Genomic DNA, 20,965 nt, shown 5'->3' on the forward strand with positions numbered 1-20,965 from the left:
TCTCACCAGGTCCGCTCCACATCACAAAGTCGTCATCCACAAGTAAGCAGAAGCAATCTGGTTTTTCATTTTTCAGCGCGGCTGAGCCCAGCCTGAGATTGATCGTCACATATGGCCCCAGAAAACAAACTGTCAATACCTTGAATGCTGCAGAATTTGAACAAATAGTCGTCCGCCCATTCAAGCCACTCATTGCATCCCATTTAACAGATTTTATTGACAGTTTCCTTCTTGTAATTAAAGGGAAAACTACTGGCCGGCAACCAAGATAAAGTTCAAAGATAGGGTCAAAACAAAAGCAGATGGAGGGGCACGGTGTGACTGTCAATGGTACACAGCATCAGAGCATGTTATTGACACGCAGGTATCTAATGATCGGCATGTCATTAAGGAGGGATCTATCCTGAACTTTATGCAAATGCTAAAAGAGACTTAAGACCACAACAAAGCATTAGGAGAGGCACAAAGGGAAAACAACAAAGCACCAACGATTTTTACTTATTACAGGTTGCTCCCTATTTTAGCACGCGGCAGTTCAAACGTAAAGAAAATTTATTCCCATAATTCTTAACCTTTGGTGCATACGTAGCGCCTTTGAGAGAACTACTCCTCCAGCAAAAATTTACTTCTAGAGAATTCTAGAAGGTGAGAAAACAGAGCCTCCTTTGATAACCAAAATTAACAATAGCACTAAATATATTTTCCCAACTGCACAATTAGCTTCTTGGAGGGGAGAAAATGTTTGTTGTGTATTCATAGTTCTCACTGATTCTGACTTGTGCATAAAACACAATGGCAGCTTCATTGTGTCCCAAGAGTATCTATTAATTCTCCTCTGACAAGAGGTTCTGCTTTGCTATGGTCCAAGCTAGTAAATGTATTAGGCGGTAAAAGTTTCACAGCTTCCAACAAGCAAGTAAAATAAAAATAATTCCCGTTACGTTTATTTCTCTTCTCACTTTTCACGAGAAAGCTAAAATGATTATAATTTTGCTGACTCTTACAGAATTTACAAACCGGGTCTAGCAAATCCCTGAAGAAAAAGTTAAAGGAAGGGGTAAAACTGACATGTTAAAATATGTAACAACGACGATGTCAATATGCCAACCTGAATTAGCAAGAGCTATAGCTTTGAGGGTGACAAATTCTTCTTTCTCCAGCTTCATGCTCTTGTATTTCTTTACCAGCTGCAGGATAGCATTATTTAGGTCGAGAAGGCCTGCTAATTTGGACTGGTCTTCATCCATTATATAATCATCTGCATAGACAAGTTCATCCTCGAAGGAAAGGGATCGGTATACGACACCAAGGATCAAAATTTCCATCCAAGCACTCTGCAGAAGACTCATCTGGTCCGCCAGGGACAGGGTGGAGAAGCCTGCATGGGAAGATGGGCAGATCAAGTTACTTCAAAGCCATAATTTCATAATGCAATATTAGTTTCACATGGTCTCTGGCTTCTGCATCAGTGCTCAAAATTATGCTAAGCTTTGATTAGAAGCTCTTAAAGTTTCCACCAGCCACTTTGCAAATGGCAAAGTCAAGTCACAAACCAGCTTCAATCTGTTGGTGTTCTCTATAGGTTGTAGAGCTACGCCTGAGGGGAAAATAACAGAGAAGTAGTTTTGTCTTTCATTGGAGAAGAAAACACCATGTAATTTTAAAATTATTCTGGCTGAAGTCTTTATAAATGTCTTACAGGAAGCCAGATTTTCAAGGACCTCATCTATAAAAACTACAATTGTTGAACGATATAAAAGTAAACGAAAGTCGAAAACCAAGGAATATCACTTAGGCCAACAGAGAGGTGCAATTTGGAAACATTTTCTGTCAGCATCGCAAGCAACAGTGAGTGATGGCTGTCCTTACAACCAAGAGAGCCATCTTAATTGGATATCTTTGGCCCCACCGATATTAAAACTTGAATGCCTTTTTAAAAACAGTGATTATTGGTATAAAATAAAGTGGACTATTTAACAGCCCAGCCCTTCCCACCAAATAGAAAAGCCACAATTCATTCTTGTTATTGTTGTTGTTGTTAGGTGTCTTAGAGTCAATTCAACTCAGTGACCCTGTGTGATAGACTAGAATTCCCACACAGGATTTCCTAGGCTGTTAATATTTACGGAAGCAGGACGCCGGGTCTTTGACCTGGGAAATTGCTGAGTGGGTTTGAACTGCCACGAGGGGTTCTTATTCTGGTTATGAACATGGTTATTTATACCGTTAAATATGGACGGAATGGAGTTTAGGGGAAAGAAGGTGAACCGAGCCAGATCCTGAAGGTAAATATTGGCTCCACTGAGCTACTACTGGATGTTTCGCCTTGAGCAAGACGATGTAATTGTACCTCAATTTTTGCATTTAGGAAGTATAAAATAATACCTACCTAAATACTAAAATGCATTCTATAACTGTAGCTATATTATATATTATTTTGTCTGAAATATTACTGCAAATCGGACTGCATTCACACATGCAAGCTTAAACCCTTCTGAGCTTGAGAGAATAGAGTAAAAAAAAAATTTTTTTAAAGAAACCCTTGCTCAATAGGGAAGGAGAAAGTAGTATAATTAAACCGACTTAGGATAAAGATCTAATATATTTATATGTCAGAGTGACCAGACCTAGATTCTAAAAAGAAGTCAGTGCAGATATCTCATTATCAGCCCGATGTTTTCCCCAAGAGTCCTAAAAAGAAATGTTTCTTAAAACTTCTCTTCCATTTTCGAGGGTATATCCAGGAATTCCAAGGGTGATGACCCACCCCCATCATTTCTGAGGGTAATGGTCCCATAATTTTAGGTCCTGCCACCAGGACGGCAATTCTACAGAAGTGCAGAGAAATTTTAATAATGCAATTTCAGGAACCTAACTGTACTCTCTTTATTCTAGACCCCATTGCCCAAATCATAATATCTCTAATATCCACTGCCTACCCCACCTTCTTAGACCACCCTTCTTAGACCCCTGCTTATGGCCACTGTTGTTCTTTGTATTCATAGCAAACTACTCATACCCCACACAATACTAAAACTACAGCACAGTGTGGACGAGAAAATAATTTCCTGTCCTGTTGGTGAAGCCTAGTGGTTTGCTGTTTTGGCAACAATAACTATAAGTGCTTAATAAAATCATCAAAAGGGATTAGTCGAGCTTTTCTTAGCGGGAGTCTGAGGGCAGGGTAAAGCATCCTTCATTGTTTATCAAGCCGCTTACATGTTACTTAACAGGGATTCTTCTGGACTGGCTGCCTACGTCTTTTCTTTTTTTTGAATTGCTGTTTTTGGTGAAATGAACAAATGCCTAATCACAAGTGGCAGAGCAAGTGATAAACGGGGATACAGAAGTGATTACCTATCTAACCTGCGTCGTTCTGGCTTTTGGTTTTGGGAATGTTGCACCCACAAAAAAACCCAGACTGTTCTTTTTCCTACTGTCTTCCAAAAAGGAAGAGGCAATGCAAATCCAAACACCTAACTCAAAAAAAAAAAAAAAAAAAAAAGAGAGAGAGACAGAGACTAAGAGGTTCTTTTGTAAATTAAACAGATGAAAAAAATAAATTATCATCTGGAAAGTTCTGAGCAAGAAGAAATGGGGCCTTTGAAATCTCCGTGGTTCTCTGGCTTCTTTTCACTCTCAAGCAGCAGTTTTTCTGCCGCAGCAGATGGACAGAGCGTGTAGCCTGAAGCGCTTCCCTTGACAGCCCTATTCTCGCTCCCAGACACTGCTGTTAGTAAATAGATTTACACATTCTCCAATCTCCACACATCTTTCTGCCGAATAATTAAAAGCAGGATGATTAGTTTATTGAGTGGAAGGAGGAACTTTTTTATTGAGGTCCATCCACGATTTTATCAGGGCCAGCACTTTTACGGTTGTCAGGAGGGTGCAGGCATCCAATTTTTCTTATCTGCCTGATTAATACAAACGCTGTTTCAGGACGCATTAATTAACAGATACAAATCTACGTTCTCATGGAGGGATCAATACGGAGAAGAAAAGAGGCATCAATGTGAATTTAGTGCTGATGATGGAGAAGGCGCTCTATCGACATTTGCGCGCACCGACTTGAAAGTTGCACAGGGCCCGCTTTGTCCCTGTGATTTACAAATTCACACTTTTTCAGCCATGACAACGTTTCACACATTTCTTTGGGGTTTAATTAAGCAAAAAGCAATAAAATTCCATTTTTTAGGTTGAGCCTACAATTTGTGTCTTCCCTGTCAATGGGTTTGTGTGTATGTGTGTATATCCTTGCAACTCCGACTCTCTTTTTCCTTTTGCTGTCAATTAAAGAACAAGAAGGCAAAGGCAGGGAAAACATTCTCATTTTTTTCTTTTTTTTTGGTCGGAGAGTGCGGGGTGATGGATATAGCACAGAAGTTTTTGACAAGTTTTCCTGATATCCTCAAGTCTATTTGAATGATTAAAGGAAGGGTAATTTTTGCAAAAACCATAAGAAAAAGGACCATCAATGCTTTACAAAATATAGTAAAAGTCTAGACTTTTATCTCTTCTTGGTTTAAAAATTGGTTTCGAGAATTTAATCCTTTACTAATGACCTCTGAGATCTGGTGTCTAACACAAAGAGATCTCCTGCCCAATGCACCAGCGGTGGTAGTGGTTGTTGGGTGTGGTCAGTTGATTCCAACTCATAACGACCCCATGTGACAGAGCAGAACTGCCCCATTGGGTTTTCTAGGCTGTAACCTTTATGGGAGCAGATCACCCTGTAGGTTTGAACCACTAACCTTTCAGTTAGCAGCTGAGCCCTTAACTGTAGTGCCACCAGGGCTCCTTGAGTAGCAGTTAGACAGACTTATTATGGGGCCATTGTGCACACCTGTTCACTAAGGCAGGTGTCATGGATTGATCTGTGTTCCCCAAAAATATCGGTCAACTTGGCTAGGCCACAATTCCTAGTATTGTGTGATTGTCCACCATTTTGTCATCTGATGTGATTTTCTTATGTGTCGTAAATCCTATCTCTGTAATGTTAATGTGGTGGGATTAGTAGCAGTTATGTTAACAGGGCAGGGCTCCATCTATAAGATTAGGGTGCATCTGAAGACAATATATTTTGAGATATAAAACAAAGAAGCGAGCAGAGAGACATGGGGACTTCATACCACCAAGAAACAAGAGCCAGGAGAAAAGCACATCTTTTGGACCTGGGGTCCCTGGGCTGAGAAGCTCCTCAACCAGGGAACACTGATGACAAGAACCTTCCCTCAAAGCCAACAGAGAGAGAGAGCCTTCCCCTGGAGCTGGTACCCTAAATTTAGACTTCTGGCCTCCTAAACTGTGAGAGAATAAATTTCTGTTTATTAAAGCCATCCACTTCTGGTATTTCTGTTATAGCAGCACTAGATAACTAAGACAGCAGGTGAATAAATTGAGAAGGTATTTTGATTCCATAATTCTTCTACCTGTTCTTTTGGAGTGCTAACTATATATCACATCTATAATGACAAACGGATTAAATAATATTTTTATCAAGAAACCTGAGCATAGTAGAAAAACCCAAATGGCCAAGGCCTAAATGAAAATGCATGTCTTAATAAGCCGAGTCTAAGGAATTTTCTAAAAGCCTGGTTGCTCATTGGGTGCACAGGCACTTGTACCAAAATGGTAATTACCTGTTTGTGCTTTTTCACAGCACTTAATGTGTTGTATAAGTACCAGGCCACACGTTAGAGGTCCTTGCCATCTATAACATCTAGCTTTCTCTGTAGGGAAACCTCTTTCCCAAGTGACATAAAATATGCTTTGCAGTCGTATTGCTTGAACTTCATGGTTTGTCCAGCCCAGGATCTTAATCTTTGGTGTGTGGCGGGTTATAGTTTTAATGTTCAGCCGTATTACAGCTTTTGAAAATACACTGTTGCCACGGCACAGTTTTTCCTTCCCCAGCCACAGACTGTTCCATGTGTATCACTGACAACTCTGATCCCTCTTCACCTCCGTCCTGGAGTCAGTGCCATTTAATGTATCTTAGGCATTCTGCGAGCAGAATGACTCTCCACCTTGACCCGCGGTTAAATAGCGTGTTTATCTGCAATGCAATGTGCTCCAAATAAACCAGATGACAGCTGGGAATAACATCATTTGAAAGGATTGAAAAGCTTCTCAAGAGGCAGGTACCCCTGAGGTAACAGGCTTGAAGAAAGCATGGTTTGTGCCAACCCTCTTACCATCTTCTTCTGGAAACATAGGAGATTGACACTGGTGCCGCGGGCACCTGTCAAGCCCCCCTTTTTTTTTTAGCCTGGTAAACTGATGCACTTTGCAGTCAACTTACAAAAAAGACTAAGCATTTGAAAGTGTGAAGGGCAAAAAATATCTGACGGCTAGCCTTCAAAACTACACTTTCATTTCAGAAAGCATAAATGTTTATTTCCTGCACGGAGTGTTGACAGAAATAGGCTGCAGCGCAGGCATCTGGGTTTAACCCCTGCTAGGCACTTTCTTCTCTGCTGCTCCCCTGAACCAGAGAGCAAGCATTTTAAATCTTCAGGGTGTCTTTTAATATCAGTTAATCATGGCATTGATTTGCCTGCTTACAGGTTTTGAACTGTAGTTTCTCTGTTCCACTAAAAATTGATGCCCCTCAACAAACAGCATATCATGCTAGAACTGTAATTACGCCGTAACGACTCACTGAGGTCACAGACGCAGAGCACTGAGAGGAGCGGGCTGAGCACAGGCTCGATCCTTTCTTTCCTACACAAACACCCTTAATAGCGACAGGAATAAGGAAGAAAAGAATAGCAGTGGCACTTAGATTTGGCCCTAGAACCAGCAAATGCATAACGCTTGCTAGAGACAAACTCAGTATTGTTAAGTCCGTCATTCTTTTTCGGAGATCGGCAGGCCTATCAGTTGTTCTATGATACACAAAACACACAGCTCTAAGCCTTCCGGGTACATTTTTTTTACTGCATATATTTCTTAAGGCCTTTTTCCCTTCTTTGTGTAAAAATGGACTTCATGAACTGGCACTCACTTGGGGCTGGAGTTAAGCAGCTACAGATGGTCAACTGCTGAAGTGAGAGCTGGATCATTACGTGGCGCTATCAGAAGCACTTCATTTAGAAATCTTCTTGAAAAAGGATGAAGAGATTGGCTGCTAGCCAAAAGGTCAGCAGTTCAAATTCACCAGCCGCTCCTTGGAAACCCTACGGGGCAGTTCCACTCTGTCCCATAGGGTTGTTACGAGTCAGAATTGACTCAATGGGAACGGGTTTGGTTTTGGGTTTGGTATGCCACTTTAGTAGTTTAGATACAATATCTACAGTGCTACTGTTTGAGTCTCTATTCTTTAGGCTCATTATGAGGCAAAGCAAAATCAAACCCATTGTTATTGCATCAATTCCAACTCATAGTGACCCCACAGAAAGGACTAGAACTGCCCCATAGGGTTTCCAAGGAGCGGCTGGTGGATTCAAACTGCTGACCTTTTGGTTAACAGCCAAACGCTTAACCACTTGCACCACCAGGACCATAAGGCAGATTTCAACAATTTAGATTCAGTCACAACTGGCTAAGTGAATTGTCAGAATAACTGGTGAAATGGGGAATAGCTTCCTTTCTTCCTGATTTGATCATGTGTTTGAACATTTGTTGATTCCATAAGAAATCTGTTTATATACTTCAAATAGGCTTTATCTAAATCTTATGAAACTACCATTTTAAAGCAGTGATTTCACTTGGACAAATGCATATTCACAAAGTCTGAGAGGCAGGACTCAGATTTAAAAATTACTTTATATCCATATGGCAGAGCTGAGCACCTTCCGTAAAATTTAGGAAATAATCTGGGGAGTTGTGACAAACCAAAGGAGGAGAGTGGAATCATAAAGGTAACATCTACCAGTGCAGGTGGAATTATCACTGTTGACTGAGCTTACAGGTGTAACTGACCACTGACCCCTTGTGCGGATTACGCAAACAGCCAAACGAGTTTACAATGAGTGCACTCATGGGCACAAAAATGAAAATATTCCCATGGCACCGGTGCAATGCTTTCTTTAGCAATTGTTTCTTGCTCCCCAGGCCAGCTTGCTAGAAAAATAAAAAGTATAACAGCAGCTAAAGAAACATATTCACAGTGACAACACAAGAAAGTCTCAAAATGACAAGGTTTTTTTTTTTTTTTTTTCCTGTGAGTGAGTGGTTTTTTAACAATTGATAGTCAACATACTTTGAAACAAAGGATTGGAGACAGGGCGGGTAGATGGAACATACGAATACAGAGAAAGTCTACATGGAGCCCACATGCACAGTCCTTCTTTGGAAGCCACTTCTCAATGACTAGAGAGGATCTGACATCTTTGCCTCAGCTTTTCCCCAACTCCCTCTACTTGGCTTCAACTTTACTTCTTCTGTCCTTTCATCTAAGCCAAGAAAAAAGAAAAAAATCATTGGGGACATGGAGGCAAGTATGGGCTGAGCTGCCTTAGTAGATGGAAATCTAATGGCTTTTATTTCCTACAACCTGTATGTTGTACTAGTTGAAAACAATAGAGTTCTTCCTGGAAAGCTCACCTTTTTGATGTGGCTGAGATCAGTTTGAAAAAAGCAAGGCAGTGTCATATTATTTCGAACTCTCAAACAAACAAACAAAAACTTATGAGAGGGCCTATTCAGTCTCACTTTGGGACTAGATAGATACTGAGTGGAGAAAAAGTACTGTTTTGAAGGCACAGTCCTGATGTGAAAGAAAAAGAACTGGTGCTTGAACTTGGCTTACTCTCCCCAGTCACTGGTAGAACTAAGTCAAAAAATGTCATAGGATGCTGAAAAGTACAGGCCAGTTGTCCAAGAAAACCAGTCCAAGCTGGGCATCAGATATGTGGGCACCACCTTCTTCAGGAAATTCCTGAAGAGTCTGCATCAAATTTGGTAAAATACTTTATTTAAATATCAAGCCTCCAAAACAAAGACATACGGAAACTATCTTGAACGTTGGGAATCTCTAAGGCTGACAGACGTTTCCACAGACACTTAAAGAATTTGTGAAAAACATTTAATGTCAAATCCCCAAGAGATAAGGGTTAACTGCCATTGAGGGATGCTACAGGAGTGAAGAAGTGCAGCCACAATGTTTCTTAGAAGCAAGGATGGAGAGACTATGTCTTATGTACTTTGGACATGTTATGGGGGCGAGGGGGTGGGGCAGTTCCTGGAGAAGGACATCATGCTTGGTAGAGGGTCAGTGAAAAAGAGGAAGGCCCTCAATGAGATGGACTGCAGAGGCTGCAACAATGGACTCAAATACAGCAATGATTGTGAGGATGGTGCAGGACTGGGCAGTGTTTCGTTCTGTTGTATATAGCGTCGCTATGAGTCAGAACTGACTAGACGGCACCTAATAACAATACATGAGCGAGGGGGTTAGTGTGCAGACATGACTTTGGGTTTGAGATCTAGATTCTAGTCCCACCTGTGCCACAACCAATAGTGTTAACTTGGGCCCATAGCGGACCTCATCTGGCAAATGTGAGATGTGAACTAGAAATGTCTGGAGGCTGTTCTCATTCTAACACTCTCTGACCCAGGGTAACAAACTGAAAACCACTTTCATGAAGCACAAGGTTACATGGGTAGCAGTGTGCACCCCAGACAAAGATCACCGGCTCTGAGTAAGAAGACCTAGAATTGGGCGCCGCCTCTGCCGACAAGTAACTGTGTGACTCTGAGGAATGACTCAACTTCTCTGGTTCCTGCTTTCTCATCTGTAAAATGAGAAGGGGGGAAAGGTGTTCCCAAAGGTTTGTTCTAGCCCTAAATTATTAGGTTCCCAATGGTTCCACCATAATGAAATTCAAATCAACTGATATTAATTCATCCATTGGAACTGATGGATGGCAATGGATTTGGTTTGGTTTATTGTAAGTGAAGCACCATGCTCAGTACCATTAAAATATACAGATATGTACATACAATCCCTGCCCTCTAAGAGTTTGCAGTCCAGTGAAAGCAGATTAGAGTGGCACAAGCAATAATCAAGAGGAGGCAAGACTGGTGTTTGATTGTACATATCCTCTTAAATATATCCATCACTCCCCCTCCTTTATCCCCTCCACAGTTTTGGCTTACTCCTTCACCATCTCTTTTGGAATATTTTTAACTGTCCCCTTACCAAAATCCTCAACTCTGGTATTTCACTCTTCCATCCTACCTGTGGATATATAAACAATCTTTTACTTATAAAATTTAAGTATGCTGTCCACTGATCAAAATGCTTTCATGGCTTCCACGTCCCCCAACAGAATAAAACTGAAATTCCCTGCCACGATATGGAATTTCTCTCACAGTTTGGTCCCTGTCTCCTTTGTCTGCCACGTTACCTGGAAAGGAAAAAAAAAAAAAAACCTCCCCAAGTAGCTCTTCTGTGGATGGGCTGACATGTTGAAAAGTGAGCTCTTTTTCCCAACGCCAACACCAAAACCTGCAGCTCCATGCCTTTCTTGTCCAGATTAATCACACCACTGTCCACCAGCTACCACTCCTAGCCCTTCACTGATCTACCACCAAGTCTTTCTTGTTCAATTTTCGGAATCTTTCTCAAAGGCACACCCTCCTTTCCATACCTATGGCCATTATCGTTGTTCTTGCGTAGCATCCAGAGGTGGATACCCACTTGTAAGTAGTGAAATATAAAAGAGGAGCTGAAAGTAAAAACATAAGCAAGAGATGCAGATCAGGGTATGAGTGGCAGTGGAAGTGAGGAAGTAGATGTGATCGTACGCTGATGATAGGTATATCTGTATTCTTCTCCTAGTGGTTTGCCATGCTGTGTGAGCTTCTACATGTGGAGACCTCCTCCGCCTCGTTCCCTTGCTGTGTCTCCAGCACGTCCATCAGTGCCTGCCACACAGTAGGTACTCGATAAATACGTGCAAAAAGAATGAATAAAGAATTCCTTTGCAGTTTATTGAATGGCTTCAAAAAATGGAAGATTAGGGATGAAATTAGTCCCCACTATGCTTCAAAAGGAGCCTGGTGGCACAGTGGTTAAGAGCTTGGCTACTAACCAAAAGAACAGTGGTTCGAATCCACCAGCTGCTCCTTGGAAACCCTAGTGGGGAGCTCTACTCTGTCCTTCAGGGTCACTATGAGTTGGAATAGACTCGACTCAAATGGGTTTGGGTTTTTGTTTTTCACCCCCCTGCCCCGAAGGAACCCTGGTAGCACAGTTGCTAACCAAAAGATCAGTGGTTTGAACCCACCAGTTCCTCCGCAGGAAAAAAGACTTCGCGATCTGGTCCTGTAAATATTACAGCCTTGGAAACCCTATGGGGAAATTCTACTCCATCATATATGGTGAGATGACTCAGAATCTATTCGATGGCAGCAGGTTTGGGTTTTTTTTTTTGCTGAAACCCCAAAATCTGAGCGCAACAAAAAAAGTTCCCTAATGTTTTTATCATTAATTCAATACATTTTATTAAGGCACCAATTATATGTAACATTCTTAGCTTATAAGTGACCATACAGAATATGAGAATTTCTTTGGAGCCACTTAAACTGTCCTTCCTAAATTTCTCAACCTCATCCAGTTCCCTCTAATTTGTAATTGAAGTTGGCATTTTCAACTTATGCCCTAACTGCTTTCTCTTGTATTTACAAAATACCTATTCACAACAGATTTAGTGATAACGGCCCAATGACTTTTTTTATTATTATTATTTACAAGTGTCTGTAGTTAATTTCTCTACTTGATCCTGTTTGTGCTGTTATTTTGACAATGTATACATTCATTCTCTCTAGCTGGGATCTCAGGGCTCTGAACTCTCAATCTGATCAAGATGGGAATGAAAACAAGTGTTCACTGCTTCTTTCTACTTGCAGGAATAAAAATGCATATGCCTACTTCTTTCTTTTTTCTTTTTTTTTTTAACAATTCTTAAGAGATTCCAAATCTGTTTTTTTTTTTTGGGTTGTTTGTTTGTTTTAAAGCCCCCCCCCCCCAAAAAAACCTGCTCATTAAGGCACTTTTCACACTTAAAAAAAAAGACAAGCAGATTGAAGAATTCTGAACTTATATCATTACAGTTTTCCTCTTCTGGAAACACAAGCAGCCAACAGAAGGCAAGGCAATCAAATGCTTTCTTAGGGCATCTCCTTCTCACTCTGTTTCAGAACAATGGCTTCTCACTAAGTAATACTCACTTGTCAGAAGTGTCTGCCCCACTGCAGCCACAGAGCAGCGCCCTGAGTAAGGTGCCGTCCTCATTTTAAAGCAGCAAATTAGACATTTACAAACGGCAGCGAAGATGGCACTTGTCTGTCCTGACCCTCCACTGTGTCTATACAAGTAGGTGTTAATGTAATTTAAATGCCATTTAGACATGTTTCAGGTTTATCAAACTGGTTTGCATATCTGTTCTCACATAATAATGTTGAAGAGGAACCCCTCTCACTTGCTATAGCAACAAGCGTAGCTGTAGACAGGAGTATGCAAATACTCCGGGCAAGCAAAGCAAGAGCTTGTCAAGTCTAAGAAGAATCAGATAGGACCTTGAGGAAATCGGGCAGGGAGCCAAAAATTTAGTTTCTTAAGTGAGGTAGGAGGTTCCCATTGTTCTGGCGTGAACTTGCTTTTCCATTTTATTGTACACACTTTCCTGAAAGTCTGGACCGATGGGCAAATTATGTTTGCTGAAAAACAAAATTTTTCATTTAAAATAGAGACGAGGGGAGATACACAAGATGAATTTTGCTAAGTAAGTTTTAGGGTCAAATATGTGCTTTTTCACTGTGCAAAGTTCTATAAACAAAGTAACATTTTATTAATAAAATTTGTCATTTGCTAGATGTTGCAGCAAGAGATAGACGTTCCTCTAATACTGTGTGGAACTGTTGAAGAAATAGTCACGACCATAATTTTTTAACAACTACAACATCAAAAAATTATTGGCATTTTAAATTTTCTTTTATAATTTCTAATGCTTGATTTTCTTAACCATGTTTCTGAACCAATAACATATTTAACATTTTTAAAAATGCATTTTTGTGACTTGCCCACAATTGAAATTTAATAACTTTTTTTTTTTTTTAGGTGAACTGCTTCTCTTGGGAACACACAACAATTAAAAGAAATGTATACATAGCAACTTAACCATGTTTGATTCCGTTGTATGGGACCCAACATAACATTCTCATATCGAAAAATCTAAAAGCCCATTCTGCACACTGGTTACACGAAGAATAAGCTACGGTAGATTTAAAAAATACACATTTTAATTTACAGGAGTAGTGCAAAGAAACAATTCAAAGGAAAAGAGAGCTGCTGGATCCATCCCAATCTGATTTTGGATTAAGCCTTTTTGTCCAAGGACACGAGGGTTCAAAGTCTCTCCCAGTGCACCTGCTGACATTAACGAAGGCAAAGTTGCCGGCTTGAAGGCTCAGGGTAACTTATCAAACAAGTCTTTTTGTCGGTATTATTTTCCCATTTATGAAGGCCACGCCTACACACACACTAAGGCTCAGAATGACATAGGCATTGTGAGAACCTGGGTCATGTCATGAGTTCACCTAAAAATCTGAAAATTTTATTCTGGCTGCCAATTACAAAAGAATAGAGTTGTGATCGTGTTCTGTACTTTCACCGAAATGACTAAGAATTGATTCTACTTGGGATCACCAAGAGAAAACCATTTGTAACTTCTATAGTAATTTTAAATAACATGCCTTCAGATCTTTTCAAATTTCTCTAATTGGACCCTTGGTATAGGCATAGAAATTCCAACCAGAGCACTAATTACTGGAGGCTCAGTGTTTGTGGTGTTAATACTGGTATATGTCCCTTTTACTAGTTACAAGTAAAGCAGGAAAAAAAGAAAAAATCCTTCAGGTGCGCCTTCCTCAGTTCTCCTAAATGGACACCATCACTCAGAGTCTTTAACGTATGCCCTAGAAGGAGGAGAGGCGGGAGAAAAAAAATCAGGAGTTCTGCATAAACGGAAGTTAAAGGATTTACAGCACAGGCCATTAAAAACAAAGTGTCATATGCATTCATGAGAGAACGCAGAAGAAATATGTTATCCATGAGATGCATGTCAGAGATATGAAATTATAGCATGCCGACCCTGAAACCCCACGTTCAAATAATATTAGAAATCCTTATTCTCTGTGCTTAAAGACCTCAGTGTAATTTCTGCTCTGGGCAGCACGGAAAAACAGTCTCTCTGAATTTCTAGCTCAGAGGGTTCGGTTTAAAGTCAGGCTCCCACACTCCTTTTCTCTGTGGCTAATGAAGATCTGTCTATGAACATTTACTCCCAAGTTCGTGGCTGGTGTTTGCTGGCTCAAGCAGAGCTAAGTCATTACGGCTTGGCTTGGCATACATTCCGCTGGGGAGGCCACCAGTTATCTTCTCATCAACAATAGAAGCAGCCCCTTCGATTCCTCGCTGCCCTCCCTTCTTCTTCTCTGCACTGTCCCCAATTTGAATAACTGGCCAAGTTAAAATGAAACAAAAACATAAAGCAACAAAGCTTTCAGAATCCCTCAACCACATGAGTGAGTGCAGGAGCATTTTCAGCAGCAGAAAGCTGCCTGTAGTGCTTACCACCAACACAGGACACACAAACCAAACGACACGAGATACACAAACCAACAAGGACTCTTTCTGAGAAGCTCTCCCATTCAAAAGTAGAAAGGAGGGGGGACACATGGCTGCAGTAAACACTCTCCCGCCATCACTGCCCTCCTGCCTAAATGCAGGTGCACTCACAGCCGTGCCTAGCAGCTCTCTGCTCTGATCTGGTGGAAAGTGGATTTATCTTTGTATCCCACCTCTCCCCGGTGCTGTGACCAGCCCTTTTCATGTCACTGCGATACTGCAAACAAACCCAGGAAATCCTGTCTTAGGTTGGTGCAAGGACATAAGCAAGAGAAGAGAAAGGGTGGTCACCGTGGCTGAATCTATTTGGAAGTTGCATGGTTTCCTAACTCGATTCGAGTAGCATTAACACTACCTCTAGAGGCAGAGACTTACTTCTGCAACAGTCCAAAATGAAAGGGGGGGACAAAAAGGAGAAAAAAAGAGCTGGCTGATTCTAATACACCTAATTAGCCATCGGCAGACTCTTAATTGCATACATTAGGATGATTCCATAGTGGAGATTAATTCTAAATATACCCAAGCAGCTGGTTAAGAGGCCATGGATTACAGTGTGGACTGTACTTTTCCACTTAATTAGATATCAAAATTAAGCAGCAACAAGCATTTTGACATAACGGGGATCCAGCCGTTGCCTGGCATCCCGGAGCTCCACTAAAGTGACCGCTAAACAGAGCCGCACAGATGGAGAGATATTAAATGCCGCACTGGAAAGTCATTCCAAATAATAAAATATCAATATTTACATTTTAATTACCCCTACCGAGAGCCGCTCTGTCATTTTCACTATTGCCGACGCAGCCAGGGGTACTGGAATGACATTGCGGCTCTGGCTGCAATGACTATTTTGTTTCCATTAAAGAATGACAAGTGTTTTAGAGGCAGTGACACTCAGTGTGCGAACAAGAATGACAGCGGATCAGAAAATTCCTATTAAGGGACTAAATGCCTCAACCAAGAATTCACTCTAGCGGCCGCTCCTCCTTGAAGCACTTAATTCTTTCCAAATTTTCTGCTGGAAGTTTATTATCGGGGACGCCCCAGGGAAGTTGTAGTCTCCCGTGAAATATTTAGATCCGTAAAACGTTATGTGATGATTGTCAATTTAAAAACAATAATACTGGATGTGAACAAATATCCAGGAGTTATGTATAAATCACAACGATGCTGGGGGGTTTCATCTTGTAATTTTCTTTCATTTAAAATGACAACACCATTGATGATGGTTCCTTGAAACATGTCTCTTTCCTATCAGGTCCACAGATGGAAGCTTGGAATGTGGCATAGCGTCATCATAATAAAACACCAGGCTTATTTTCACTGTCTTTTCGTTATTGTTTTACTGTACCCATCCATCTCAATCCGGATTTCCTTGACGTGGAAAATAAAGTAAGACTGGGTCCGAGTCTGTATGCGCAAATGCAGAAATGTGTATGCGTGCTGTTTATTTTTTCTTTAGCTTCTGTTACTATTTTTTTAAAAAATAGCAAATCCCAAGTGACTCTTACCGGTCCTCAGCAAATTTAATTACTCTTTATGGGGTCTGAAGATGAGAGTATGAAAAAAACAAAACAAAATAAAATAAAGGGCATATATTAGATATGACATGCTGCATTCACAGGATTATAAATGAAAACAGTAAAGTCTTCCTTTGGGGATGACTGTCAAAACTGTAGAGATCTTGAGAGAATTTTAATGCCTCAAGCTATGAGAGAGTGGCTAAGAGAAACTCCTTGGTCAGTATACTAGAGCAGGCAGTTAAGTGACCCCCTGTCTCAGAGCCTGCATTTATTTAATGCGTAGAGATGAACAACCATAAATGTGATAAATGGCTGCTGCAGAAGGCTGAATAGAATTTTTCCAAAAAGCGAAAAGGGAAGTTGGGGAGGAAATCTGGATCGAAACACCAAGCGGGCAGAACCTCAGCACTCTTTCGCTCGCCTTTCCTTTAAAATATCAGTTTTGAAGTTGAAATAAAAACACGATAACGGGCACGGTTGACTAATGCTTGTTTGCAAACTAGGAGATGTTTCGCTTGATGAAAGCTCTAAGCAGCCAAGCAAGTTATTTCTTGAGTGTCCCGAATGCTTTTAGGACAAGACAGCTCCCCATTCCTCAGCTACAGCACCTTTTAATTTCTGAAAGAGCCACGGTTGAAAATCTTAATTAATTGTTCCATACTGCTTCAGGATCATTATGCAATGCAATAAAGGCCGTGTAATTATGAAATTTTACAGCCATTACTGAGGCTGACGGCTCCTATTTCATCTTCAGCTGGACCCAGTGGCTTTTAGGCACTCGGCTCCCCTTTGACGAACTACGGACAGACCTCTCAGGCCCAAACAATATCCAGGCAAGGCAGCTATAACAGCTACCTACAGATGAAGCCATAGATAAAGAAAAAAGATAAAGATAAACTATAAATCCACACACACAAGTGCAGGCGTATCGCCTGGGGAGGTGCAGGCGAAAGGACGAGACACGTGGGAAAGGCGGTCGCTCCCACGAAGGCGGCCTCCTGCACCACTCTCCCATTCACTCCAGAATGGGTCGGGTTTCATAAAAGGCAGCGAAACCCAAGTGAACGTCTCATTTATTCGCCCTATCTCGAAATCAAGAGAGAGGCAAGGGACAAGAGTGCGTCATGAGCAGTGTGTTTAGTGCATTATTTAAAGGGTAGAGACTACTCAGGTGTCCAAACATCTATTTCAGTGGTGGGGGCGGAGGGGGGAACAAGGCTACGAATCGGGGGTTTATTCCCTGTGCACAGTGCTAATACAACAATCCAAAATTAGTTCTCTGAAACCAATTAAAGACTACAGCTCAGAAGTTTCTTTTTCATAGATATTAACATTTTTAAAATAACAGTTCAACGTCAACAGAAACCCATACTGAACTGTAGACAGGGAAAATCAAATCACGTTCAAAGGTAACCAGGGCATCTGTAACTCATAGGGATTCACTTTTAAAGCTGATTTTGAAATGTAAGAAATCATGTGGCCTAAGAACTGATAAACCTATGGTTTGCTTAATGTATTTCCAACATATCCCTTTTCGTCAATTCAGCAATTCCGTAGGTACTTTTAAATATAAAGTTAAATGTAAAAGGGCCATCTGGGAGGTTCATTCAACAACCCAAGGTGCTACACTCCAGGGAACATCTAGTTCAACTCTGCCTTTGGGACATGGCAGCAACTTCACGGAGCTAATGCCCTTAGTCTTTATAATGGCATCAGATTCTTGCTGGCTCGTTTCACGAAAGTGACCAGCCAGTCAGTCTGCAGCGTGGCTTATCCAGGAGAAAAGGCCTATCTGAGGGTCAATCCAATTCAGGCTGCAAGCTGAAACAATGGCCCATGCAGAGCAAGAAAGAAAACTAGCAGCATAGATGTAGGCTGCGTTTGATATTGAAGACTGGCAGGGGGGTAGGATATGCGTAAGCAGGCGGTACATGTGAAAACAAGGCAGTAATATTGGTTTCAGTGGCATTTAGTCTCTGGAAAGCACAGCCTGAGACAGACATTAAAGTAAGGATTAAGACAGAAAAACTGACTCCAGTACAATCTCTGCAACTAACTAGTTGTGTAACCTTGAGCCGGCCACGGAATTGTTCTGTTTCCTTATCTACCAAACAAGGAAGCTAGACTGGATGCTCTACTTACCCTCAAGTTCACTCCAGACTGAACGTTCCATTATTCCCTGATCTCATGGAGAAGGGGAGGCCTGTGACGGAAACATGCCAACGTGCCTCCCTACACAATGGACACCCTCTCTGCCTGAGTTCTTGTCTAGGCTGACGGTATCTTATTCTGCCAGTGTGATCTCACCTCGCACTTTTTGGAGAACTGGAGGACATAGGGTACACGGGCCCTTGACTTTCTTCTCCTCCTCATCTGGATCAGGACCAATTTTTAACACCCTCCCGCTTATTTCTGGGGGTAAAGGATTGGCACCTTCTCACCATGGAAGGCTTTTGATATGTTCTCAATCCATCTGCTCTGGCCACCTTGGAGATTTTGTTCCATCAATTATCACCCCTTTCTCTCTTTCTTGTGTTTTATTAATCTCTCCTTCTCCTCAGGCTCCATTTCTTAATCTCACTATACTGATAAAATCTTCCCTCCACACTGGCTCCCCCAACTTAATCAATCTCAACCTCTGCTCTCTCTTCTTCTCTCCAGCCCCTTCACCATCAAATTCTTGACAGACTAGTATACACACACTTCTCCACATCCTTTACTACCACTCATCCTCATTCCACTCAAGTCTGGCTTTCGTCTAGGACACTCCATCTTTCTGTGGCCACCAATGATCACTTAATTGCCAAATTCAACAGCCTCTTCTCCTTTAGAGCCTATTTGATCTCTTGGAGATTTTTAGCCCAGTCTACCCCCTCTCTTCCATCCTGAAACACTCGTCTCCTTTGGCATTCGAAACTCATCTATCTCCTGGTTTTCCTTCCTGTCAATTCTTTCCATGTGATTCTTTCAATAATCCTGTCTTGGCTTCTTCTCTACTACCTCTACCTGCTCTCCACTTCTATGGATGTCACAAGTCTGTATTTTCAGCTTACATTTCTCTCCCAAAAGAGTAAATTTTAATTTTTCAATGCCCTATTGGCCATTCCCATCAAAATATTCCATAGGCATAACATAGTTTATAAAGAAAATGTTCTATATCGACTTTGGTGTGTAGTACCTAGAGTCTTAAAAACTTGAAAGTGGCCATCTAAGATACATCTGTTGGTCTCATCATGGTCAGAGCAAAGGAGAACAAAGAAAACTAATGGCACAAGGGAAATACTAGTCCAAAGGAGTAATGGACCTCAACTACCACAGCCCCCAACAGTGTGAGCCCAGAAGAACCAGATGGTGCTCAGTTACCACCACCAACTGCTCTGAGAGGGATCACAGTAGAGGTCCTGGACAAAGTGGGAGAAAAATGTAGAAGAAAATTCAAATTCACAGAAAAGACCAGACTTACTGGTCTGATAGACTGCAAGAACCTCAAGACTATGGCCCCCAGACACCCCTTTAATTTAGAATGGAAGCTACTCCCAAAGGCTACCTTTCAGCCCACTGTTAGGCCTATAAAACAACGACACAAAGGATATCATACGTGAAGAAAGCAAGAGGTCACTAAAAAGACAGGAAAGAAAGAAAAGACCAAAATGGATGTCAGAAGGGGCTCTGAAAGTTGCTCTTGAACGTACACTGGCTAGAGTGAGAGGAAGGAATGATGAAGAAAAAGAGCTGAACAGAAGATTTCAAATGGCGGCTCCAGAAGACAAACTAAAGGATTATAATGAAATGTGCAAAGACCTGGATACAGAAAACCAAAAGGGAAGGGCACGCTCGGCATTTCTTAATCTGAAAGAACTGAATTCAAGCCTCAAGTTGCAATCTCAAAGGATTCTAAGGGGAAAATATTAAACGATGCAGGAAGCATCAAAAGAAGATAGAAGGAATACAAAGAGTCATTGTGCCAAAAAGAATTAGTCGACTTTCAACCATTTCAGGAGGTAGCATGTGATCAAGAACCAATGGTGCTGAAGGAAGAGATATAAGCCTCACTGAAGGCGCTGTCGGAAAATAAGGCTCCAGGAACTGATGAAATACTAATTGAGATGTTTCAACAAACGGATGCAGTGCTGGAGGTGCTCACTCATCTATGCCAAGAAATTTGGAAGACAGCCACCTGGCCAACCAACTGGAAGAGATCCATATTTGTACCCATTCCAAAGAAAGGTGATCCAACAGAATGCAGAAATTATTGAACAATATCATTAATATCACACAAAAGAAAAATTTTGCTGAAGATGATTCAAAAGCATTTGCAGCCGTACATCCACAAAGAACCCCCAGAAATTCAGGCCAGATTCAGAGGAGGACGTGGAACCAGGGATATCATTGCTGACGTCAGATGAATCCTGACTGAAAGCAGAGAACACCAAAAAGATGTTTACGTGTGTTTTATAGACTATGCAAAGGCATTTGACTGTGTGGATCATAGCAAATTATAGATAACATTGTGAAGAATGGGAATTCCAGAACACTTAATTGTGCCCATGAGGAACCTGTGCATAGACCAAGAGGTAGTTGTTCGAATACAGCAATGGGATACTTCCTGGTTTTAAAGTCAAGAAAGGTGTGTGTCAGGGTTGTATCCTTTCACCATACTTATTCAATCCGTACGCTGAGCAAATAATCCAAGAAGCTGGGCTATATGAGGAAGAACGGAGCATCAGGATTGGAGGAAGACTCACTAACAACCTGCGATATGCAGATGATACAACCTTACTTGCTGAAAGTAAAGAGGACTTGAAGA

General features: G+C 41.3%; 1 protein-coding gene across 17 annotated transcripts in view; it reads right to left on the reverse strand.

The window, feature by feature from the left end:
• The window catches only part of ESRRG (estrogen related receptor gamma), a 724,179-nt gene that overhangs the window by 20,386 nt on the left and 682,828 nt on the right, over positions 1-20,965 (reverse strand). For all 17 annotated transcript variants that reach the window (XM_049868242.1, XM_049868248.1, XM_049868244.1 and 14 more), the window contains one exon: positions 1,109-1,378. In XM_049868242.1, the coding sequence (XP_049724199.1) occupies positions 1,109-1,378 (270 nt within the window). The remainder of the gene's footprint in view (positions 1-1,108; positions 1,379-20,965) is intronic.

The sequence above is a fragment of the Elephas maximus genome, chromosome 24 (assembly GCF_024166365.1).
Source record: "Elephas maximus indicus isolate mEleMax1 chromosome 24, mEleMax1 primary haplotype, whole genome shotgun sequence".
Lineage (NCBI taxonomy): Eukaryota > Metazoa > Chordata > Mammalia > Proboscidea > Elephantidae > Elephas > Elephas maximus.